The sequence below is a fragment of the Pempheris klunzingeri genome, chromosome 2 (genome assembly GCF_042242105.1).
Source record: "Pempheris klunzingeri isolate RE-2024b chromosome 2, fPemKlu1.hap1, whole genome shotgun sequence".
Lineage (NCBI taxonomy): Eukaryota > Metazoa > Chordata > Actinopteri > Acropomatiformes > Pempheridae > Pempheris > Pempheris klunzingeri.
In genome coordinates, this window is record NC_092013.1 from 13,901,867 (window position 1) to 13,926,530 (window position 24,664).

The window sequence follows — 24,664 nt, forward strand, 5'->3', positions numbered from 1 at the left end:
TGCTTCAGTCAACTGCGCAGTTGCCAGTCGCATGTAAAACAAAGTGTCAACATTGTTTCCCACGTTGAATCAGCTTCTTTGGCTAGTTTGGTCTAAAAAAAACAATTTGATTTGACCGTACAATACATTTAATGTTTTTACACATTATTTAGATGTAGGGACAATTTAGTGTAATCTATAGATAGTGTTTTATGGTGCTGTAAAAAGTATTCATTAGTAAAACTATGAACTACTGCATAGCACAAGTATAGCACCAATACTAGCAATTCATTAACCCATACAACTGTAGTTACTGGAGTGTAGTGATGCATTTTGTAGATTTGTATACCGTATATCTACAACTCTTTTTAAAATGTCATCCTTTGTTGCTTGCTTAATTTTGATCCTATTCTCCCTGAACAAAAGCGTCAAACTCTCTCTGCACAACTACTTTGAGCAACTGCTTAGAGAGAAATATTAAATCTACTATAGGCTACATTTACACTAACAAAAACAACAAAACATACAATGCAGCATTAAGATTCAACTCAACAAAAAGAGATCTCAAACAGCTTTTTATTACATTTTTCAATCAATAACAGTACAATTTAGTACAGTATCTATCTTGCATCCAGCTCACCGTGTAACACCAACAGACTGAAATGAAATACAAAAAGTGAAAAGGTACATAAGGGTGCAGAGCTCTATAATATTAATGGAAAGAGAAAAGGGAATCCATCTCAGTTGAATTGCATTTTCACTTGTGGCCACACACGAATACATCACATTTATTGTACATCATCGCAGAAAAAAGGAAAGTGAAAATATGTCACAACTTTAACAAAAGTGCTTCTGTATACAGTGAAATGATGTCATTCAGATGCTCTGATTTTGAATTTAAGACCAAGAAAAAAAAATGTACAAAAGTTTTTAGTATGGACAATATGTGAGGACGTTTTTGTTCCATTGAGTGTGAAGATTTTAAGGAGAGAAAAGGACTCGTCAAGGATAGAATTCTCACAATGATTGTTATAATTATTACAAAAATTGGCATCAATAGAACTGGTAAGCATAATTTACACTAAGTATGCAATCAATATTAAGTCTTTCTCCATTCTTGCTCACTCTGGTGCATAGCATTACCAGTATTAGTACATGATGTATGCAGAGTTGGAGCCAAAAAAAATTGGCTTCTATTAAGTTCAATCAATAGGTTTACTCTCCTTTTTCAGAAACAAACAAAAAAAAAAATCTAGGATTTTGCACCATTGAAAGCAAGTCTACAGCATGCACATCTAAATTAACTCATGGCAGACAAAATTAAATGTCTTAACTTAAAACATCAGACCATTATTTTCAGACATTGATTTGTACATTTCATTCACAGAGTTGCAACTGCAGTCCCAAGCAAAGGAAGTGTCTATTTAGTCAGGTGAGGTGTTTCACTCAAAGTGGATACTAAACACAATCCCCCATCCATATAATAAAATCCAGCCATGCCCCAAGTATCTCAGCACCTACCTTGCTACCCCACCCCTTCCCACCCAAAGTCAAAGGCATGTACAAGAATTAAGGGGGTTAACTGTATAAGTTACTCGTAATAACTCCTTTTGTACTGGAATGAGCATTCATAACTTATAGCATGTGCTTGGTTGGTTAACATAGTATTAGTTGAGAGGCAAAGCTTCTTCATGTGCAAAAGGCTGTGATGAAACAAAAACAGCTAGTATATAAATACATCATGGACATTTTGAAAGCTGCTCGTGTAATATGATCCAAGCTTTTACTTGCATTACTTGCTGCATGTTTTCTCTCATCTGTCTTATATGATTTAACTGGATTAGAAAGACAAGCTGTAATTCAAACATATCTAAAACCACTAAAGAAATATGACAAAAAGAAAGCCATCGAGAATAACAAACCATCAGAATAGAATTCTTAAAAAAAAAAAAAAAAAGTTAAATAATTTGTACAATTACACTCCAACATTTGCTTTCAAGACGCACACATTTGCATGGGATGATAGTGTTGTTTTCTCTTTCAAGGTAACATAAAATGGTCCAAGAAGGAATGCACAAGTTTCTGATTTGATACCACAGGAGATCCTTTCTTAACTAGGTGATAAACAATTGTGCTCTTCTTTGTGTAGGAAAGGCATTGGTTTCCCTTCGTTTTTGTGGTGTCCAAGTCAGTTTAAACAGTGTTGAAGAAGATGCTGTGAACATTCTGAAGTTGTAATGGTCTTCCAGTCAACTTTGGAGTTAAAAGAACATCTGGGAAACAAAGACACATGAAATTTAGAATTTAACTACTCTAACCTGAGCTGCAATTTAGCTGATTTAACCTCCTGCAAGGTGTCATTTTCAGACCTAATGGGCAAAGATCTTACAAAAAGCTACCCAATCACAGACTGGCATAAGAATCTGGGAGGATGCTTGTGTTCATTATACAGACATCTACCACCAGCTGTAGAGCAAGCTTACATTTTCTTTTGGACATAAGACATTTTTCCCCTAAGAATTCACTGTAATGAAAAATGTCAATATGTTAAAACCATTGAAGAAGTTTTTTTAAAGAACCATTGTCGGAGTTGAGTTTGATATTACTGCAAGTGGTTGACTGCCTATTTAAGATGCACCAATTGCCCAGTGTAAGTTGGGTTATTTGTGTGAAGAAAAAAAAAAAAAAAAAAGCTTAAACAAATGCTAGAAGCAGTTGCAGTTGTCCTGACGTTTATCGAAAGCTTACGGAAGAAGTAGGGCTGAGAATGTTTGGTCGATCACACATGTCAAAACAGGATGCCAAGATCCATTCAAGCTAACAGGAGTCTCAAATATGAATGAGAAACACAGACATTTCAATTTCACTTCAGCCAAGCAAGAGATGAGGCTTCAACAAAACATGTGAGCTACAGATTTAGGACTAGGACTTTACTAGGAATAGCCTTAGGTACAAATGTAAGAAAATGTGAAACAATAAAAAAAAAAGAAAAAAAAAAAAAAAAAAAAGAAAAGAACCTTCAGGCTTTAATTCCAGATCTTCAGAAAACTGTCCCAGGATCCCGTTGCAACTGCCATGCCATCATCGGTAACTCCCAGGCAGCTAACACGGTTGTCATGTCCAGCCAACACACCTAGAAAAGTACAACAACTGTAATTTAGTCTACAGGAAAAAAAGAAGGCAGCAAGTGATAAAGTACTATTATCACTTCATGTATTTCTAATTAATTACCCAGGAGTATTTTTGTAACATTTTTCAAACATGGCTGCTATTTCAGTTCCTGCTTTCACAACTTACCAGCACGGTCAGCTTTTAGTGTGTCCCACACGTTACAGTTGAAGTCATCATAGCCCGCCAGAAGAAGACGGCCACTCTTTGAGAATGCAACAGAGGTGATGCCACAGATGATATTGTCATGAGAGTAGATCATTAATTCCTGATCAGCACGCAGATCAAACAGCCTGCAGGTGGCATCATCGGAGCCCGTGGCAAAGGCGTTGCCATTAGGGAAGAACTACAAATCCCAAAAGAGAAATTGTTAACGCTCAATTGACAAATACGCAAATACAAAGAGCACACCAATATAAATAGTTTTAAGACAAAAAAGTACAGTATTGAATTTTTTAATAACTTACACAGATGGCGTTGATGTCAGACTCATGGCCAGTGAATGTCTGTCTGCACATGCCCTCTCGGACATCCCAGAGTTTAGCAGAGGCATCACAAGCACCAGAGACGAATAACCGTGAGTCAGGGGCCAATGACAGGCTCATGACATCACCTGTGTGTCCAGCAAATGTAGTTGTCTGCTGGCCAGTCTCAATGTCCCAAAGTGCACTAAAATAAATAAAAGACACGATTAAGATAACATTTGCCATTTCTCCAAAGAATGACTTGATACCAACACAGTAGATTAACTCAATGCAGGCAATCCTCTTACTTACCAAGTGGTATCGCCAGAGCTTGTAACAATCTGGTTGTCATCAAGAAAGCGACAACAGGACAGGTATCCTGATATTCGAAAAAAAATCAAGAGTGTTATTGACATGGAGTTTTGCGACAGATGGATAACAGTAGAAGAACAACTAGCAGTGTACGTTTAACTCACATGCAGAAATATGCATAGTAAGAACCAGAGTAAATTAGTCAGCTCTTAGATTTGAGGAATTTTTAGGAATCTGCCTTTGATATCTGTTGATTTTTTGGGCTGTGTTGCCTGAGTAGTTCTGTATTTCCAAAGAACATATTTCTGTAGGCTTTACGCAACTAAAATAAATAACCTAAACCAATCTTTTGTAATTTGTTAGGGCTTTCGTTGTAACGTTTAAGTAACTATGTGCAGATGCAAAAATGAGAGAAGGTCATATACCTGTATGTCCGGCGAGCTCACGGCTCACACGTACATTCCCCTCGCGTGTTTTCAGGTTGTAAATGGAGCAGATGTTGTCTAAGCCACCACAGGCCACATAATTTCCTGATGGTGCATATGCACAAGTCATGACCCAGGAAGATCGAAGTGGAATGGCGTGAACCTACAATAAAAGTGACACCACATGCATAAGTCAATTCACTTCAAAGTCCATTTTGGTCAAAGAAAAAAAAAAAGACTTCTTGAAAAAGTAAAAAAAAAAAAAAAGTAATTCATGATGACTTCTGACACCACATTTTAATAACATTGGGAATTCTTTAACACCAGGATGAATCTGATTATGAACAATATCCATAATCAGTGTCATTTCCTGAGGGTGCAAGTCTGACATATAAAGTTCTACCTACTGATAATGCTATACTACTTATTTCAAAGCCCACTGCTCTTGTGCATCTAGCGCAAAATCAAGAGTGTCATCCAAGCCAGGTGACTCCAGTGACAAGGGCGAGGGAAATGAGTACAGAGCGCACATACCGCATTGTTTGATATAAAGTATTATGTTCCCATCAAAATGGAAATGATTCAGCCATGACTATACAGGATGCAGTCTAATATCTAATCAATAGGATGCTACTTAGTGGCACTCACAGAGAGCATAATGTGGCAGCTTAATTTAACAGAACAGCTGAAACTAGCAGTGTTTCTATTTGTGAGCCCCTACACGCATTAAGGCATCCCATATAAAATTCTGACCTCAATCTGGCCTGCAATCTTCTCAGTAGGTCTACAGATACAGTGGAAGAGTGACACTTAATCTTATAATTCCCAGTTGGGTTTATTGCACGCTCTCTGTCAGGCTCAATGTAAATGTTGTAAAGTGTCACCACAAAAGCTTCCTCAATATACTAGGACTTGGCGGAGCACAATTGTCTATATTTAACGTTCTGTCTGTATTGAAGAGGGCCCCCAAAGCAAAGGCCACAAATGCCTCCCTCACAGCTGAACTGCAATACCTTTGAATTTATTCAAGATGAATGTAGTGCGGGCAGCATTCATTAGTGAGCTCCCCTCCCTGTAATTCTTCTAGCATAGCCTTACATTGAGCTCCACAATAAAAAAGGTGCATGATGCAAAATATAGTGCAGCAGAAACAATATGAAAAAGCTCCACAAAGATAGTGTCATTCATACAAGACCCATAGTGTTTATTTGTTTTTATTTCAAGTTTTAAAAGATGCAGCAGCTATTACTTTATATGTAGATAGTAACATTGACACGGAGCAAGCAAAACTACTGCCGTTATTAATTTGCTTTCCAATTAGATGACACAGATAGGCATTTTGAGATTCATCCATTACTTCATTAATCCCTGTCAAAAAAAACATGACTTACCTTATTTGTGGTATAGCTGTCCCAAATAATGAGTTTGCCATCTTGAGAAGCACTGACCAGGAGCCTGCACAAATGAGAACAGCGATAAAAACACCACAACAACAATCAGAGTTGACGCCCCAAATCTATTTTTATCTACAATCATAAGCCATAAACTGAGGATAAGTGACTACAGGGAAATGTCTGCTAAACTGCAATGCAAAAATACTAAATCAACTGCATCGGTACAACAGCTCTGACATTTAGGACCATTCAGACACTTTTGCGCTTTGCTCAACACTTGACATAAAGCAAGAACCGTATGCAACAACATAAGATCTCCCTATGCATCTTAAGTCCTAAATGCTGGTGGTTAGTTTACCTGGAATCTGTTCCCCAATGCATGGCATAGATTTTAGCCAAATGACCCCGCAGCGTTCGTCTTGTACGCATCTGGATTCGGCCAACGGGGTCAATATTAGCTGTGATCTGTAAAACAGTTCTCTGGTTAATTTCAGACCAAATGCTTCTGAACCCAAGAGCGAGATTGTGATGGTAAATCTTACCTGTGATAGTGTGGCATCTGCGCATGCTTTCCTGGCATCCTGAGAAGAAGAAAAACTCAAATCTTTAGTGCATGGTTTCTCCATGTCACATCTGTATTTGTTGTAGGAGCTCAAGTTCAACTTAACCTGCAAAAGGCATTTTTAACGATAACTGATGATATGGTGAATGAAAAAGTTTTTTAAAAACCTATTTGTTACTTACTCTGATCTGATTTTTGAGCTGCTCTGCCTCTTGGCGTAACTGGTCCAGTTCACTCATTTTATTCTGCTTTTTCAATTACCTTTCTCCAGCTACTGGGGCACTTGTTGATCTAAAAAAAAGGGAGGAAGGAGAAGCACTTTAATCATTTATACAAATCCTCCCGATTTCAAATTCAAGGTCATATTTTCAACATAGGCGAAGTGGGCCTGAACCCAGCTTAAACCACTCTACCAGTAATGGAAGGAGAGGATTTTCACCCAGCTCAATCAACTAAATTGTTTTACCTACAACGTATGTAAGGTACAGTTCATGGTTCAACCTTACTTTCCCATCTCAATGTCGCTAACATAATCCTGACACACAATTTAGACTGCCAGACAAATCCTGTTAAGGCATGACTTTCCAATGATCCGAAAAGCAGTCATTATCCTGTTGACCTCAATCCCAGGGATACTCAGAATTTTAGCCAAGTGATCAATAAGCCACTTATATTAATACAGAGCCTCCAGGCACTCCCAAAGTTCAACTAATAAAATACATTTTAAAAACTCATGTCATCATCCAAACAGCTTTCTCCATATATAACGAATTACTTAAAGTCTCATTTATCAAACCAAATGAATGCATTATTTCAAGTTTTTCCAAGGCAGTTATTTTAGGAGAGCGGGAAGATTACAGCAAATACTCCATAGAGATGCGTCTGTATAAGAAACTGATTTCATTGACATGGATTGTGATTTCAGAATAAAAACATTTGATGGACAAAACAACACTTAATGGAAACTGTATTTTCAGATTCCTTTAACCAAATCAAACAGTAAAAGTTTGAGTAAGAATAAGCAAATGAATCCACTGATCTAAGTTTGGTTACATTGCTGATGAGTATTGAATATCTGACAATTTCTGCAGAATACTGGGACACTTGTGGCCACTGACTGATGACACACGTTCAGTCCAAGTCTACTTATTAAAAAGGCACAGTTTTTGCACAGGAAGCGAAAATGACGACAACATGACTACGACAGTTGTGAACGGCTTAATAAACAGTTTTATTTTGAATAAGGTCAGTCGTCCAATTATAAATTTGTGAAAGTCATTTATCGCTTAAAAAGTCCAGTTATCCCAGAAAATGGATACGCTCGTGCTCGGATCTATCTAATTAATTATTTAAGCGTGTCCAACAGAACCACATTTAGACACAAATGTGTAATTATACTCTTTATCTGTGTGAGAGAGTGTGTTTGAAATTATACAGATTAAGAGTTACGACATGAGACCTTTAAACTAACATTTTGTAAATTTCCCCGTCGTGGGGCTAAAAAAGGAAATTCCAAATGTCCTCCAAAAAGCAAGTTTCTGGAGATGTTTTTTAGATGATATAGGAAAATGACAGCCCATTAACTAGACAAATTTACACCTTTTTTTTTTTTTTTTTTTTAAAAACCTAACCCTAACAGATGGCCGCATAGCACATGTAACACTGTACGTAAAAAAGATCATTAGCACACCTGATGAACTGAGTGAAGACCACTAAAATCCAATTTAATTTTAACAATTACTGTGAGTAGCAAAGCACCATTCTATCTGACCAACCCTGCCTTCCCAGTTACCTTACCTGGTGTATTTCAGTCAGTAGGCCTATGTCACTGGAGGTTTCAGGACGAGACTGAAAGTCTTCTCTACCTAAGTTTATCCTTTAGGTCCTCTGATTGGTTGACCTTTTTAACACAGGTTATCCTCTTAGACTCATTAATCTCTGAATAAACGTGTCATGGAATGTAATTAATATGCAGTATCATCAAGTGACAGCAAAATGCCATTATCACCTTGAAAAGTTTGAGAAATGTTGAAAATATTTAATTTAAAAAAAGGTTTTTTCAAACATAAATACTTTTTGCCGAGAAAATAAAACAAGTTGAATCTGTTGTGCTGAATTGTATTTTTAGATGACTGTGTTTACTATTGCCCACAGTAGGTGATATAGGTTGTGGGTGTATAATAAATATCGTGGGTGTTTCTGTGTGTACATACAGTATCATTATCATCATGTCTTAAAATGTATTTAGCCATGAACACACAAAAGTGACATCTAAAAACAACTTTAATTTCAGTTCAAGCAATTATGTGCAGTTTTATAAGCGAGTGTTTATATGTGCGTGTTTCAATAATGATTGATTAGCAAAATAATACTACCTACGTTGAAGTCATCATTTGGCTTCTGATAAATCAAGCTTTTTATTTTAGTTAAACCTGACTTTTCTCTCACTAAATGGTGAACTCTGAAGAGTTGATCATTTGAGAATGCTCCTCAGTGATATATCAAACTCAAACACTTTGTTCTCAGTCAAATGATTACAAAGTACAATTCATTTTCCTTGTTGACTGTTTTTATAGCATACCATTAAACTGTAATGGTAAATCTAAAAGTGGGATAGCCTAGAGTCATTTTATAGAGTTTGAGTTTTAAATATTCCACATTCAGAAATATTATTTCCCATTGACCTCTGTGGATGCTTACAGTTAAGGAGTTCCTCTCCCTCATCACTTCTCCTTTCCAAGCGCCTGATCAGGGTCAGCTGACTGCATGATAAACAATGAGCAGTGGCAAACAGCCTGGAGTTGTAGCTCACTAGCTGTTCTCAGGTCCCTTAAGGGCAGTATGTGCCTGCTATTTTCAAAAGGTGTCCTACATTTCCAGTTTAAAATTATTTTTTTTAAATGCATCATTCTCTATGCAGTAATATACATCTGTTCTCAAAGGACCGGGCTGCTTATCTGTTCTGTTAAACAATGATAATGCAATGTTTCACAGGTCTAAAGCTGGATCACAGAAAAGGCCATAACCAGCAATATCACTGAGCAACTCCATAATCCTAAAAGCTAAAATCCTCAGTCAATGAGTCTCTAATCCTATCCATGTCCACTAACATAAACAGCTGGCAGAGCCAGCCCAGGCATTAGAAATATGTTTTCCTAATCATAAAAGGATGAGTTTAATCTTAATTCTTTTACACACAACATGCTTAAAGCGAGTGCCTGGATTTTCATACCGCCGGTGAGATCACAAGCCTAATATACAGTCCTTCTCTTCCAGATGTCCAGTGTGACCACATACTGTACAATTAGTACTTCTCTTGCTTTAATAAACTAAAAACAAAGCTGAATTCTCAAGGATTCCATGTATATACAAAGTTCATTTGCAAATTACATACACAAGTGGTATGATTACTGGAAAAATAGACATAAGTTAAGCTACTACATGACAGTATAAAGCAATAGAAATAACATACCTTACATGTATATTGTCAATGAACTGCCTGTGCAAAGGTTTACCTAACAATGTATGTGGTGTACTGATAGTTGACTTAGAAAATGTGTGCAGGACTGTGATTTGCCTACAACAGTAAAACAGTTTGCATTGTATTTGCATTGCTGCCGGATAGCTGTTTTAGTCAGTTTGTAACTCTAGTTTGTTCAGAGGGCTGGGCTACAGAGGCTCTACATATATTTCTGAACAAAATCTGTAGCAATTTAGCACTATGATGTGATAAAATATTGTGGATTAAACTATTCGTATCTGACTAATTCTAATCGAATTTCTACATTTACTGAACGCAGCACTGTGCAATGATAATATGACTTGCACTGATGGAAATCTGAGAAGATGCAGCTAAACGCCATCTTGCAGACTGCTGTCCGCTAGTTAGCCTGCTAGCAGGCTTGACAGTGTAGGCCTGCAGGCAGGGCAGAGCTAGTATTCAAGACAGCAATGTACTCACTTTGTTACTAACAATTTCACTTGTGATATAACAATGTCCGGTAAACAAGCAAAATGATCCAACATAAACCCCGCTGCATAGATAGTTAAACCAAATAGCTTGAAGTATCTAAAGCAAAACCCGTAACCACTGCCACTTGAGGGTAGACTCAGCTCTTCCGCAATTACATGGAGTGCTATGTAGTTAGCTTTAAAGCCAACATAGTGGGTAAACCTGGAAACCCGGTGGCTGCTTGGCCTCAAGAAATCCACTTACGTACATACTAACAATCTCGTTAAACCCGACGGTGCACAGTTGATTTAATTACGACCTATCGGTATATTTATTTGCTTCTCTAATCCAGTAGTGGAGCTGAGCCTGTAAAAACTGCAAGGTCGGGCGGCGATGGCCTGTTTGACTTCAGTAAGCTCAAACTGCAATAACAGATGGGGGTGATTTTACATAAAGTAGATCACCATCTATCATCGATCTCTGCATAGCTGCTGATTAGCTAACTGCTGATAAATAACTAACATTACTAACCCAAGTTAAAGGCGTTGCACCGGCGCGGTCGTTTCGTTGCAGGAAGGCAGCAATGTGCTAACTTATTAGTTCGGCTTGGGGAAAAAAATAGGGTGTTAACGCGGCTCCAATAACTCACGTTACTAAAGTATGGATGTTATATACATGTATCTAATGTGTGATTTTCAAGAAACTAGTGATACTGAGTGCTCTGCTATCGCTAATAACCCGATATTTGCTGTTAATTTGTTTACGGGACGTTTATTGTTCCAGCCCAACCCAGTGTGTCATCATCAACTGACAGCAACATCTTTAAATGCAACATTTTGAGTACAAAGCAACACTGAGCTAACTATGAAGCTCAATATGGCAACATTACCAATCCAGTTGGTGTCAATACCTCCTGGCTGTTTAATACCCAGTACTTTAAGTGCTGTATTTTAGGCCGAGAGGCTCCTCCGCTGGGCCATCACTGACATCAAGCCTCACTGGCCAACATTAACGTCACTTAAACCAGCCAGGGGCTTTCGCTAACATTAACACTGGTTAACCTAACTCAACTGTCTGGATGCATAAGCCTGTTGGGTGAAGAAAAAGTTTTGTTGCAATGTGCTAAACCGCCCCAAAAGCGGGGCGCCAGGATCCTCCGCTGCAGACACTCCTGTACCTTCCCTACTTGTATCTGCTTACGATGAAACAGCCAACTTAACGTTAGCTAACCGCAGCTAACTAAATGGCTAGGGAGCTAGCTATCGCTACCCCACCCCCGGACAGTTCAATTCCGCCACAATTTATCAGCTAATGGTGCGAACAGTTACTGTGAAACATACACAAGCAGCATGACCGTCGCTTTATTTCACCTTACCTGATTCAATTTGCGCTTGTTTTTGCGTTTTGGCATTGACTGGAAAACAGGACGGCGTACACCTCCGATCCACGCATCAACGGACAGCGCAGCGCTAGCTTACTAACTAGCTAGCCAGCTAGCGTTAGTTTTCCGAGGAGCAGCCCTTCGCGAACGCGCAGGCTACGGCTAGAGAGCCTGACAACCTCAGTCAACCAACCGGAGAGGGGAGGGTGGGGGAGCACACCCACTAGCCTCGCACTGAAGACGCTGCCCGGGCGGACAAAAAAAGAGGCTAATCTTCAAAGTCACTCTGCCTCATTCAACTAGACAGCCGACGGTCCCCCTTAAGCCCAGCCTAACATCTGCCCTGTCTGTAGGATCGCTCCGGTCCGGCCATCGAACGACGAGATGGGCGCGGTAACCCTGCAGTCAGCGCTGGGAAACCCCACGCTGCAGCAGCGACGACTGGAGCCTCATCAACCCTCAGCCAGACATCAGTGATCAGCCTCTGTGTAGCTAATGTCTCTCACCTCTCATTTGGTACATGTGCAAGTCATTAAAGTGGACCGAAAGACAGGGGGACACGGTGTGTGTTTATTTCTCTTAAATCAGTCAGTCAGTCTGGCCCCTTCTCTCGGCTCCTGAAGTAGGAAGTCATATTAATGATTTCAACAGGGTTCTCCTTTGCTGGCTAATAATAGCAGTGTCCACAACACAATCTGCCTCTGGTAATTAGGAGATAGTGTGTCCTGATTTTCATGTGTGTAATCTACTTACTGGAGCATAAGGAGATTCACAACAGATTTTTAAATCAGAAATATTTAGTGTGTTCAAATGTAATTCCAAGAAGTTTTTCTACTGTGGCGCTTAATTAATCATTGGTCCCTTTGTGGTGTGTTTCTAGGAAGCTGTCACAGTTATATGTATATATAGCCCTATATATAAGTCCTTTTCCCAGGCATGTCAGAGATTTATCATAAATAATGTGCAACACAGCAACTTTTCTTGATTAAATAGTTTACTGGATAGACACACAGTTGTGGTCAAAGTTGGAGTTTGGTGCTATAGTCCGTACAGTACCTCAAACAAATGGTAGTCAGTTGAGTTGAGTTTGAGATTGAGATCAACATTTGTGTTGCAGACAGACCTGAGAATATACTTTTTATATAGCCCACATTACAACAAGACAGTTCAGTCACACAAAGTCATCTCACACAGAGACTCACTAGTTAAAAAGATCTAAATAAGTCCTATTATTAGAAATATTAGTGAGTAGAACTTCTGAGTCTGTAAGAGACTTCAGTTCATTTTGCCTTTTATTCCCAAGCTATGTGTGTATAGCACCAGAAACCAGTAATAACATACACAAGTGCACAATGTACCAAATACTGAAGCATCCAAACATGTGATTTGGAAATCCTATGAAATAATTGCTGTTACTTGAGTGATTTGTAACTACACTGATAAAATTGCTTGTTGACGAGGGTTCAGGAGCACGGTCACACTTCTAATCACCTGTCAAGCCTCCTTCCTTTATATTTGGTTAACCAGTCCTCTCCCATTTGTCTGAGTTTTCTAGAGCCGCACAACATCCACCTATCCCTCCCCACACCCATTCGTCATCTCACCTCTGTTCTCTCTGTTCCTTACATACTGTCCGGAGTTTGAAGTATGCTCGTGACACAAAGGCCCAGACAGACCCCCTGCTCCACCCTCCTGTTCATCTGTCCCATACCAGCCTACCCATCCACCTACACCCATCCATCTTCGACATCCAACACTGTCTTACGTCACTAAATCTTGACTCAAATGTTGTTGTCATATGATCCTTGAGACATGAAGCTGTTTTGTCCAGCTGATTTTTGATCTCCTCTTCTCTTTTTCACCACATATACCACAATAAGTATATTTAGGATGTCACTGTAATAGCCTGTAAGCAGAGCTTCAAGTATCCCTGCACATGAAGTGAATCAACATGGCAATTCAATCTGATTATTAGGTACATCTTTATTATGGCTTGTCACCAGAATTTTGATGCTAGCATTTGATCTTATTGTGTAAATTAATTCGGTTGCAAAATTAAAGCAGGAAGAAAACAGTATTTCCGAGCCTATTTGCCTGATCATAAACAATGCTGCTTTGTAGATACACAAGTTGTCAGTGGGCAGCTATGCAAATTACCATCAACACTGTCAGGGAAAATGTTGGAGTAAATGTTTTTGGCCTTATATGTATCAAGTAACCTCTCTTTTCCTCTGAATTGCATGGGTCACAAGGACACAATTTGGTCATTTTAGCCAGTTAAATTAACCAGCATTTTCATTAATTTATTGATTTATTCTTCTACAGGATTGATTCAAACTTAACCATCTCTGAATTTTTTTTATTACGTTTTGTTCTGACTTATAGGACTTACTTTGTGGTTCAGTCATACCACTGCCCATTCTGCTAACAGTGAACATGTTTTTCACGAGTGAACAAAAATAGAATAGAAATAAAGTAGAGTATAACAATAGAAATTTAAAGTGGTCATTAACTAACTTGCTGACTGTCGGCTAGTTTACATGTTTAGTCCGAATACCTTGATAAAGTCTGTGTTACAGCTTTGAATTTCTATTCACAGTAAACTCTGTGATCATCAGAGGCATGTGGCATACAGAGACTCGTAGCTCTTCCCCTTGACTAACAAATGTGAAATTCTTAATGTCCCCATTGCAATGTTGGAAATAACTTCTTGTAGTTAAGTGCCTCCTTATTTGGTCGTCTGCTTTCATGTGAGTCACTTGGGGCTGCACAAACACCTGTTAATGGCTAACAGCAAGCTAATTGCACTTCCCATAAGTGGGCCATGTGATGCTGAGGTCAGGAAATACAACTGATAGTTTATACATTTTGTTATCTTGTCTTTAGCCCTTTCTGCCTTGCTTACGTTGAGAGTAACATCATATTGTAACTAACAACTTTATCAAACTAGTTATTTTCAAATAAAACTATGTTGTTTACCTTTTGTTAGTCAAGATCGGTATCCAAATATTCCTCATGGGTGTTTGGCAAGTCCATCCTTTAAGTGCCATAAAAGGTCCTGAAGCTCATCTAAACTCTGGGGAAACATCATTAGTGGTGCAGTAATGATGAGGCTAAGACATCCCCTCATTCTGTAGTTACTGCTGTCACAGAGCTTGTCCTCAGCCTGGTTTAGACTTCCAGAAAAAATGGTGAGAACCACATGCAAAAGGAACTAACTCCATATACAAAACTGTATCTATGTAATTAACATTGTTAAAATCAACATGAGGTTATTTTGGAAGCACTGCTGTGCTGATCTATGCTATATTAATGTCAAATACTGCAACAACCTTGTTTTCTTCCAGGCCAGCAAGTTAACACAACAGCAGATCACAGAGTACAAAGGAGTTTTCGAGATGTTCGATGAAGAGGGAAATGGGGACGTGAAGACACAGGAGCTGGAGAGACTGATGAGTTTAATGGGCATCAATCCTACAAAGAGAGAGCTCATCCAGATGGCTAAAGACGTGGACAAAGATGGTGAATATAATCCTGTAATGACTGTAAACTCCATATGATGGAAACATCTAACTTCTACATTTAACTGAAATCACAACAGTGGCCATTCTCAGGTTGGCTTTTTGGCCGTACTGGGCCACTGAGTGAGTGTAAGATTAGGTTAGGGTCTTTCGCACATCTGTGATAGCATATCACTTGAACATAAACTTTTTTAGGTATAAATAATAAAATAAATGAAATGTAGTCCAGTAGGCTACAACAGCCCTGCCATGAATTGTATCTTCCTGGAGCACATAATCTTGATTTTTGGCTAAACTGTGTCATAAATGAGTTGACTCAACTGTACCACAGTGGTGAAGGAGTATTTGATTGCGTTGCATTGTAAGATATACCTCTTTACATACATGAGCAATGTCTTTAAATGTTTTTAAGCAGTGCCTTGCATGAATTCTAAGCTGCAATCGGAGGTGAGGTTGGAAGTAGAAGTTTTATCTGTCTAAAGTTTAATCTGAACCAAGAAAGCAATTAAACTGCTTAATTGTGTTCTTTAATGATAGAACGGCGTTCACATTTCCCATTAACATTAAACTAAAGTTTTAATTACAAATCTAGATACATTTAGGATGTAGAAAGCAAACCCATGTGTAACTTTTCCACAGAGCAACATCTTCTAAAATGCATTAGAAAAAAAGGCAGACATTATCTAATACTGCAGTGCTCTGGTTTTGCTGCAGGTTGGTACATTCGTCACTAGGTGTCAGTGTTTCTCAGTGTGTGATTTGGGCTTTACTTTATAAATAGGGTGTTGGTGCATCCCATAATTGCACCACACACACAGACACACAGACACAGACAGACACACACACACACACACACACACACACACACACACACACACACACAATTACCTCAGGACATGATCAGAATCATATTAGATGTTTTTTTTAACATCCTGCAATTGGACGAAGTTTAAAATGAATTGAATTAAAATGTTCCCAATATTGATTCTTTTCTGATTGAAAGTCACTCTTATTTATATCACTTACAGCACAATCCAGATTTAGTTCCCAATGATAGCAAATATATTTCCTGCCATCACAGTGAAGCTTAATCACACAGCAAAAGAAAATCTAAGGTTATATCTGCAGTCCGTGTCATGTGACCTGAACAGGGGCTTCATTATGTTCCCAGCACAGCTCTAAAATACTGCACCGTGATTTCCTGCCTTCTGCTAATTGAAGGAAACCATCATATCAAGTTGGCTTTATCTGATATAAATAAAGGCTTCATGTCAAATTAAGTTCCCTTTAACATAACTAACATGCTATATTTGTGTCACTTCATCTCTAATGCTGGAGGATGTAATTTGTCATTTTCTTTCCTGTTTTCTACTTCCCCTGTTCTTATGCCTCTTGCTTTATTACCTCCCTTCTCTTTCTGAACTGAGAAGGGGAAAGAACAGATGTAAAGCTGCCATTTTTATTAATTAGTTTTGGCATTTTGATGTCAAAGCTATATTGCGGAGATTTGCTTTACAATAAATTGCAATTAATACTGAGTCTCAGCTGTAGATACATGAATGTTTTTATCCTAATAGAGGAATCTAGGTTCTGAATAAACTGAAATGTTTTTGGTTGGGTTTTTTTTATTTCTCATTTTTTTCCCCCAAGATTTTCTTCTTTTGTGGGACCATGGCATTTCTCAGAGTGTGTTGGGAAGCAGATAATCTGTGGTGGTTGGATGATTGAAGTAAAGGCTTTAATGCTGTATTTAATTTCACTGCACATAAAAATAACATGACCTCTAATGCATCGTTTTTAAGTATTTATGTTCATATAAATACATCTGTCTTTGTGTTCTCTGTGTCTGTCCACAAAAGTAAGAAACAGATAATGATGTTTTGTTTAAACAGACTGTTTTCCTGACGTTTCAGGTAAAGGGATATTTAACTGTGACAGCTTCCTGGGTCTGATGGCCCTGTACCACGAAAGAACCAAGAACCAGGATGCTGAACTCAGAGCTGCTTTTAAAGTATTTGACAAAGAGGCCAAGGGATATATTGACTGGAACACACTCAAGTGAGTATAACATACGTGGACAAACATTTCTTACTACACTATTACGACAAGTAATTATTTATATGGATCCCAAATTAGAATTCAAATGAGACAAATAAGATTTAAAAAACGTAGACTCAGGAAACAAGAACATGCCCAGCAAGTTGTGTTAACTCAGTGCTGTCATCATGCTTTTTTCAATGTTTCCTTTATGTTTAATAATTATTTCCAGATATGTACTGATGAATGCAGGGGAACCGCTCAGTGAGATCGAGGCAGAGCAGATGATGAAGGAGGCAGATAAAGACAGTGATGGAACCATTGATTATGAAGGTATGAATGCATATTCAGGATTTAAATCACGGGTCATAACTGTTCTAATAAAAACATACATTTAATGTTATACTATGTTATCGAAGTTTTGGCAGGACTGTATTACTTTTTCTGTTTTGTAGAAGTGTTGTCCTCTTAATCTTTATGGTTGATTTCTTAGAATTGCTGAGGGGGAAAAAGTAACAAGCTACTCAGTAACAAGATAAATCTGATATCAGTTTTACTGATTCAACGTGTAAATATTTATGCTGAAGGATTAAAATTAAATCCAATGTTTTGAACACTACAGCCTTCATTAAAAATTGTAAATTTACTCCAAAAGTTACTTTCTAATGTTTGCTAATGATTCAGGTTGACTTTAGAACTGCCAACTATTGTTGTGTGTTATTTAATGAAATGACAAAAATATACATACATGTGTATATATATACATATATGTCCAAATACACTAGTATATTAAAAAAAAAAAGTAGTAAGTAAATGATATGAATATGATGTTATTCACTGCTGATCTTAACTCTTTCAGAATTCGTGGCCATGATGACTGGGAACTTGTTCAAAATGAGCTGAAGACCTGGTGGATTTTCTGCAGCTGGTGTGATTATATATATAAAACATCATTGTTTTATATTGCTCAACATATTTCTAGCTGTATGTGCGGAAATATGTGCGTTCACATGTCTGTGTAATTTGTGAGCTACTGTACAAATCCTTCACAATAGAATAAAACAAATCTGACAAAGTGACTTGTCAGTGATCTTTTATTTCTGTCTGTTTCTCATAAATTCAGGTCATAGAGGATTAGACAGAAGATATCATAGGGTTAATTTCCCCAGACCTACCACCCGGATGCAGTCATTCACAAGCGTCTGACAGCATCTGGTGTGCAGAGCCATTAAATCCCACTCTCACCCCTGCAAAGCCAAACAGACAGCTGATGGAGCCAACCGCATCCATCGCCTTGAAGCCATTAGACCAATAGCAGAGCGCAGGGGGAGGGCGCTTGCCGTACTGATCTTTGTTTGCAGCATCCCTTGAGCAGCCTCTGTTGTGTGAAATACAAGAAAGGGCAAAGCCGGGGGCGGTGCACCCTGGGAGGTAATCGAAGAACGGGAAGGGGATCTCTTGGAGGCTGCCGGGGTCGGATTACTCTGGTGTGTGGAGTCCATCTTCAGGGAAAATGGCTGTTTTGTCAATGTAAACAGTCTGTACCTGCATTGCTAAAGAGGGGAAGCAGAAGAGGAGGAGGAGGAGGAGGGGCAGCCGCTGGAGGAAATGCTGCCTCTTCCAATGAAAATTTCCCTTCTCTAGCTATCCCCGGCCTGCAGCAGCTCACCTCTGAAGTCATGCATGTTGTATGTTAAGGTACGTATGCACCTCTAATCTGAGAGGACACATGGAGCAGGACCTGGTCACGTTGGCAGGATTAGTGGGTCAGCTGTTGGTGCAGGGCGGCTGAGATACAGTGGGGTTTGACTAAAAATAACATTGTTATGTGCCAGTATCACACACTAATAAGACCATAACATGATTCACACAAAGATGCTGCATAGGCTCTGTGTTGTTGCAGTGCTGGCATTGTTAACAACGGACTGAATGACTGAATCCAGCCTTTGGTTTTCATTGGTTGTTTGCTTCAGCTGCACATGTTCCTCATTAAGAGCTCAAAGCCGACAGGATGCACCAAGGAGAGAGGAATGGATCATGTGTCTATTTTCTGCCTTCCTGTGCCACCACATAACACTGCCTTAAAGTGAAAACCATATTCATGTTTTAAAACTCCTCTTATGTGTAAAGCGCCAGGATAAATGTGTGCAGCATGTGTGTGGGTGGGAGATACATGTACCGAGTCTTGGATGCATTGGATATTTTTGGAAGGTGTGTGTGTGTGTGTGTGTGTGTGGGTGTAAGTTTGAGTTTGACGTTTGAACGCACTGCCAACACATTTCCTCACAATGCACGTTACAGTTTGAGTGGTTACTATTCCCTGGTATCTTATCAAGTTTGTTTTGTCACTTTCTTCCTTTGTTAACCACATCCTGCCTGAAACACCTACCACAGCTCTGCTGGCACAATCGGCCAGGGTTTGAATGAAATCGACAGTGGGGTGTTCCAAAACTTAAAAAAATAATAAAGATTGAAAGACATTTCAGCATTTTGGTTGCCATTAAAGCATCATCTCACCTTTTCTATATACCCCCTCTAATGTATTTCATCCTATAACATACTAGGCTAAAATAAGTAAAATAACTATTTATTAATCATCTATTGTTTTGTCTTTAGGTTTTAGTCTCCAGATCATATGGCCAAAGCATCAGCAATGCCTCAGCGCACCTCAAACCAGAGGGGAGACACCAGCGTCGACCATGAGGCGCACTAGAGGCTGAGCGACATAACAACATCCACCCAGAGATCGAAAATACATCCTTCAGGTGAAACAGTTGCACCTGACCATGGCTGTAACTGCAGCTAAGGCGACTACAAGCTTTCTCTCCACAACTGCCACGACCACCGCAATCCCCTTCCTCTCGACGAGCGCGAGCGCCAGAGACAATGTCACCTCCAGGACGACATTAATGACTGTGACAATAACAACAAACGAGACCAGCTTCAATGCCACCACGTTTCCGGAGGCGGTAATCGAGGGCTCGGGAATGGGAATGGTGCTCGTGCCCTTTGGCATCATCACTGTCATTGGCCTAGCAGTGGCAATTGTGAGGATTCATTTAAATATTGTCTCTAAAATAGAATTCGATTGAGTCGACATTGATTTTCTCTGAATGAATGTCTCAACCTATTGCATCCACTTTATTATGTTTAAATATGTATATATAAGCTCTTCTCATCAATACCATTACTTTCTCACTATATGTCACTTTCTCCATCCTAGATACTTTACATTCGGAAACGGAAGCGGTAAGTTGCTGATTCCAGTGCTATTTCAGTAATTTGATTATTTGTAAATTTGTCCATTAAAGTATGATATGAATCAGGCCAGTTCTGTAGTCGTAGGTTATTTTTTGGCCATGTCTTGTAGAGGGGTCCTGTGTCAAAATGTGGTTTAAAAAGCTCTATTATTCTAGTTTATATTGTTTCCATACAGTACATATCGCTACACAAACTAACACAAATTAAGTATCATTTCATTATAGGAGTAGTGATTCAAATGGAGTTAATGGGAACTTGGAGGCAACAGGGTACATACACATTGCACTGAAGCAGCAGTAGATGGAGAGTTAGTAGGAGTGAACCCGGCATGATTTCTTCTTACTTAAATGCTGACTGGTCTTCACTTGTCCTTCAGGCTGGAGAAGCTGAGGCACCAGCTCATGCCCATGTACAACTTTGACCCGGCCGAAGAACAAGATGACCTGCTGGAACAGGAACTACTGGACCACGGCCGTGAAGGCAGCATCACGGGCCCCAATGCCAAGGTAGGCTGGTTAGAAAGTCTTCACATGAACCTCTGTATCTGTTTGGCAGCTGTCTTATCTAGAATGAAAGTGCTCTAATTTCATTTCAAATAATTTCATAATTTCTAAATAATTTAAATTTATTTAAAAAGTTTTTAACAGTTGTGTTGTTTAATGTTTTCCATCTAAGTATGACGTATTTTTATCATTTCTGATGCTCCACCAGGCTGAAGACATTGTTCATTGTGGTGTGTTAGCTGTAGATTTGATAAAGTCTAAAGTCACATGTCACATGCCATGTCACAGTACATCTGTGCTTCATGTTAGGCTACTGATAATATACACTGTCAGCTTCTTTTGTTCCATTAATAGCTGTAAGTCTGTGACTGTCATAATTGATGTTTATTTTCTTTTATTTCTTTTAAGTTTTGACAATGGCATAATGGTAAAGGGCAAACATGGTAAAGTATCTCCTGTGTGTCTTTTGAACCATCTCTCTAAACCTCTTTTTTCCCCCCACAGTACTCATCTTTTCATACTGTCATTATAACAGTAGCTCAAACAAAAACCAGTAGATTAGATGTTTGTAACTGATGTTTACATGAACTCATTTAATAGGAACTTATCTCTATTAAAGCATCCATGTTATATATTATCTTCCATCCTTTCCTTTGGTGTCCCTCAACCTAAGACTTTAACATCTAATATTGCAGGGGCCACATGAGCACAAAAAGTATGCAAAAGTATTTGTGTTATTTCCAGGTAATCAAATCTAATACGATGTGTGTACTACTCACACTATGAGTGCACACTTCTAGTGGAAGGGCACAGTCAGAGTGATGATTCAGTCAGAGGAGAAATGATAAAGTGCTATAAGGATAAATAGTAAATAAGTGCAGCTTTATTTGTTTAATATGGTAACCAATCCCATGATAACTGAGCAAAGTCCATTCACTGATGAAGTACATGAAATGCAGTTGAAAGCTCACAAAATAGCTAGTAAGTGGACCTTTGTTAAGATTATTTTGTCAAAACCTTGTTTCTGATGAGCATTGTATTGCTGAATATTATGTGTCCATCAGACCTGCAATTTATTATCAACCAATTGTGAACTTAGTACACACCCTGAACTGTTTGCACACTCTGGTCTTACACATGTGGCCTCTGGTCCTAACAACTTTTTTCTGGTTTCATTGATCGATAACACTATAAATTTTAAAATATTAAGTTGATTCAGCTGTTTGAATGAACAAAATAGGATGCTACAATGGGACAAATGGCTGTTAACACAGTTTTGGTATAAATCAAGGCTGGAGTCACCATGTCACTAAAGGTCTTATCTCCTCCGCAGACTCTCACAACCTCCCAGGGGACCACGCAGAGGCCCAGTCGTCTGGTCTTCACAGATGTAGCCAAAGCTCTCAATGCTTAACATCTCTCTTCTATTAGTTGATTTCAGTTCGCGGGGGGGCCACTGGCCTCACCGACACACAGACTGTTTCTCAGGAAGGAAAACAAAGGGAAAACTGGACTGTTTTTGGGAACAACTGGAGCTTTGGTGAACATTTGCATCACCGTGACACCTGAAATGGTTTTCTAGTGATGAAATAAAGAAAAATAAAGGGTGTATGTATGATAAGGGAGCGTAATGGGAGGCATCACGTATGATCTTGCACTGTTATCATTTGGCGCACAAACGCAGTGTGGTGCACTTTTCTTGAATCATTGTTGTGTCATCGCTGTTAAAATGTTTGGTAGCTTGTCAGTGAAGTTCTTCTGAGCTTCAGTATCTACTTCCATGTTTGATAAGAGAGACGTGTAAATTTGTGTTATACTCATTTTGTGGTCTTTACGTCTCTGACAAGCTTGAACACCGGATGTGTTTCCATCTTTAAGTGAAGTGTCCCTCTCTGATTTGTTTCTTCTTTATTGAGCAATGAAGGATTGTTTCTGTCAGTATACATTAAAACTATTTAAACCAATTTGAAAAACAGGGTTGTGTTGTACAAATCCATTACAGAAGAGAGTTGATAAGTGTGATATTTTATTGATAAGCGATAAAAGAAGCAGAATAACACAAATCACATGGTAAAGAATCATAACAAAATATATATCACAGGTTTGTGAGTTGTATTAATGAAGTGGATGAGGACACATCAACAACATAACTACAAAATGGTGTTAAAAGTAAGGCATAAAAGATGATTTCTCAAGTTACAATTCAACTTTTCGACAGTTGAAAATGGATCAAGTACTGTATGTAACTATATCACTATCAGTAAGATCACAGAACAACATTGTCCCCATATAGAGAGTAAATATCCAGACACAGCTCGTGTAACGTAACAAACATTGACTCAGCTGTAGTTAAATTAAGAGGCACCCTTCAGGCTGACTTCCATTCATTATGGTGATATGAATGTAGTGCGATGAGATGAGTGGACTACAACAGTACTAGTTCGACATTATTTCAAGATTTCATGATCCACATCGCCTGCAGATCTGCTGGAAGAGGTTAGGTACAGCTAACCAAACATTTCCTCAGAGATGTCCCAGGCTTGTTAGTTTTCAGAGGTAGTCCAGAGGGCAAAAAAACGTAAAGTCAATGCAGTTGAACAAGTAAACATAACCTGTCTGTGTATGAATTAAGCTCCTCTGGCAGCAATTTAGTCAACAATACTGAAATACATAAAATTACTGGGATGCAACATATCATCAGTGATAGAATAAGCAAGTTTTAGGTGGAAGAAACACTTGATATATACAGTAAATGATGGGTGATATTCAAGTCATGTAATGAACAACTAGTAAGTGATATGTAGTTCATGTTGGATGTTTATGTGAGAGTCCGAGGAAGTATTGAATTATCTGCAACAAAAAAACCAAAAGAATTTGGTAATCCTTAATTTAATCTCCATGAGGACAAAGAGATCCCCACCCCTCCAAAAATACTAATGTTATTCTACAGGTGTATGGCCAGTTGTTATTACTTATTAAATACAGATAGGATCTGCTACTTTCTTAAAGAGTTAACCTTAAAGTATGAGTTCTCCCAAATTACGAAATGAATTACACTTAACCTCTAGTTGTATGTGACCATGCAGGTGGTTTAGTTTTTCTTTTCAACGCCATGAGCACAATAGTGTGACAACAAAGAAAATGCCATTCATTTCCAATGTATTGTAGTTTTAGGAACAGATATCTTAAAACCTGGACAAACAAAATTAAAACTATCTGCGTGGCTGGAGACCACTAGAGGTCAGTGACAAAAAAATTAATTGGGTGAACTGACCCTTTAAAGCAAGACTTAGTAACTTCTGCAAGAACAACCACAAATGAAAAGTTGAATTAATAAGCAGGAAAACAGGCCGGCAATTCAGACAATCAGGTATAACGTACAGTAGATAATGTTAGCAAACTTCAGTTACTGTTACTTAATAAACAATGTTACTGTGTTTGTTTGCTGATTTTATGAATCCTTTCGACTTGTGCTCCTGTTACACTATATTTTTGCATTTACCCATTATTGTCACATCGTGGCCACTGTGGTCTTTGTTAACCAAAAATTACTGTCTTGCTTTTAAAAGCCAAATACGAAAGGAAGGAACAACTTGGGTCAAACAAAGACGGGGTTACTGATACAGTGTTCAGTATTGTTAACTAATCACCCACAACTTTAATTCTCACACAAGGTGACTCTGGTGGTGTTGTTTTGTTGTTTTC

The 24,664-nt window shown here is 38.6% G+C and overlaps 3 protein-coding genes across 4 annotated transcripts; 2 read left to right on the forward strand and 1 right to left on the reverse strand.

The window, feature by feature from the left end:
* Window positions 1–539: 539 nt before the first annotated feature.
* Window positions 540–12,063, reverse strand: gnb1b (guanine nucleotide binding protein (G protein), beta polypeptide 1b). Its single transcript, XM_070839972.1, has 11 exons — window positions 11,632–12,063; window positions 6,487–6,595; window positions 6,285–6,323; window positions 6,101–6,207; window positions 5,740–5,803; window positions 4,349–4,511; window positions 3,924–3,990; window positions 3,615–3,816; window positions 3,277–3,493; window positions 2,997–3,112; window positions 540–2,252 (listed from the first exon to the last, which is right to left on the reverse strand). Exons 2-10 carry the CDS (start codon window positions 6,541–6,543, stop codon window positions 3,006–3,008), a joined length of 1,023 nt encoding a protein of 340 aa, XP_070696073.1. The 5' UTR covers window positions 6,544–6,595; window positions 11,632–12,063; the 3' UTR covers window positions 540–2,252; window positions 2,997–3,005.
* Window positions 10,650–18,105, forward strand: LOC139207413 (calglandulin-like). The gene is made up of 6 exons (XM_070837132.1): window positions 10,650–10,667; window positions 11,991–12,125; window positions 14,985–15,159; window positions 17,072–17,216; window positions 17,428–17,528; window positions 18,055–18,105. The coding sequence occupies exons 1-6, from the start codon at window positions 10,650–10,652 to the stop codon at window positions 18,096–18,098; spliced, it is 618 nt and encodes a 205-aa protein (XP_070693233.1). The 3' UTR covers window positions 18,099–18,105.
* Window positions 18,106–18,718: 613 nt separating this feature from the next.
* On the forward strand, window positions 18,719–22,843 carry c2h3orf18 (chromosome 2 C3orf18 homolog). Of its 2 annotated transcripts, XM_070849685.1 has the most exons (6): window positions 18,719–18,893; window positions 19,812–20,242; window positions 20,419–20,444; window positions 20,833–20,962; window positions 21,368–21,402; window positions 22,293–22,345. In XM_070849685.1, the coding sequence occupies exons 2-5, from the start codon at window positions 19,982–19,984 to the stop codon at window positions 21,371–21,373; spliced, it is 423 nt and encodes a 140-aa protein (XP_070705786.1). In that variant the 5' UTR covers window positions 18,719–18,893; window positions 19,812–19,981; the 3' UTR covers window positions 21,374–21,402; window positions 22,293–22,345. The 2 variants fall into 2 exon arrangements, with proteins under 2 accessions (XP_070705786.1, XP_070705778.1); XM_070849677.1 differs by lacking the exon at window positions 21,368–21,402 and having other exon boundaries at window positions 22,293–22,843.
* The last annotated feature ends 1,821 nt before the right edge of the window (window positions 22,844–24,664 follow it).

Bases quoted from the DNA above. Each gene is read 5' to 3' on its own strand.
- gnb1b (XM_070839972.1), bottom strand. From the start codon at position 6,543: ATGAGTGAACTGGACCAGTTACGCCAAGAGGCAGAGCAGCTCAAAAAT. The intron at 6,208-6,284 runs GTAAGATTTACC...ACTGTTTTACAG, and splicing joins CAGATGCCACACTATCACAG to ATCACAGCTAATATTGACCC. The intron at 3,113-3,276 runs GTAAGTTGTGAA...GTACTTTTCTAG, and splicing joins ACTAAAAGCTGACCGTGCTG to GTGTGTTGGCTGGACATGAC.
- LOC139207413 (XM_070837132.1), top strand. The intron at 17,217-17,427 runs GTGAGTATAACA...AATTATTTCCAG, and splicing joins ATTGACTGGAACACACTCAA to ATATGTACTGATGAATGCAG. The intron at 17,529-18,054 runs GTATGAATGCAT...TAACTCTTTCAG, and splicing joins TGGAACCATTGATTATGAAG to AATTCGTGGCCATGATGACT.
- c2h3orf18 (XM_070849677.1), top strand. From the start codon at position 19,982: ATGGCTGTAACTGCAGCTAAGGCGACTACAAGCTTTCTCTCCACAACT. The intron at 20,445-20,832 runs GTAAGTTGCTGA...CTTGTCCTTCAG, and splicing joins TACATTCGGAAACGGAAGCG to GCTGGAGAAGCTGAGGCACC. The intron at 20,963-22,292 runs GTAGGCTGGTTA...TCTCCTCCGCAG, and splicing joins TCACGGGCCCCAATGCCAAG to ACTCTCACAACCTCCCAGGG.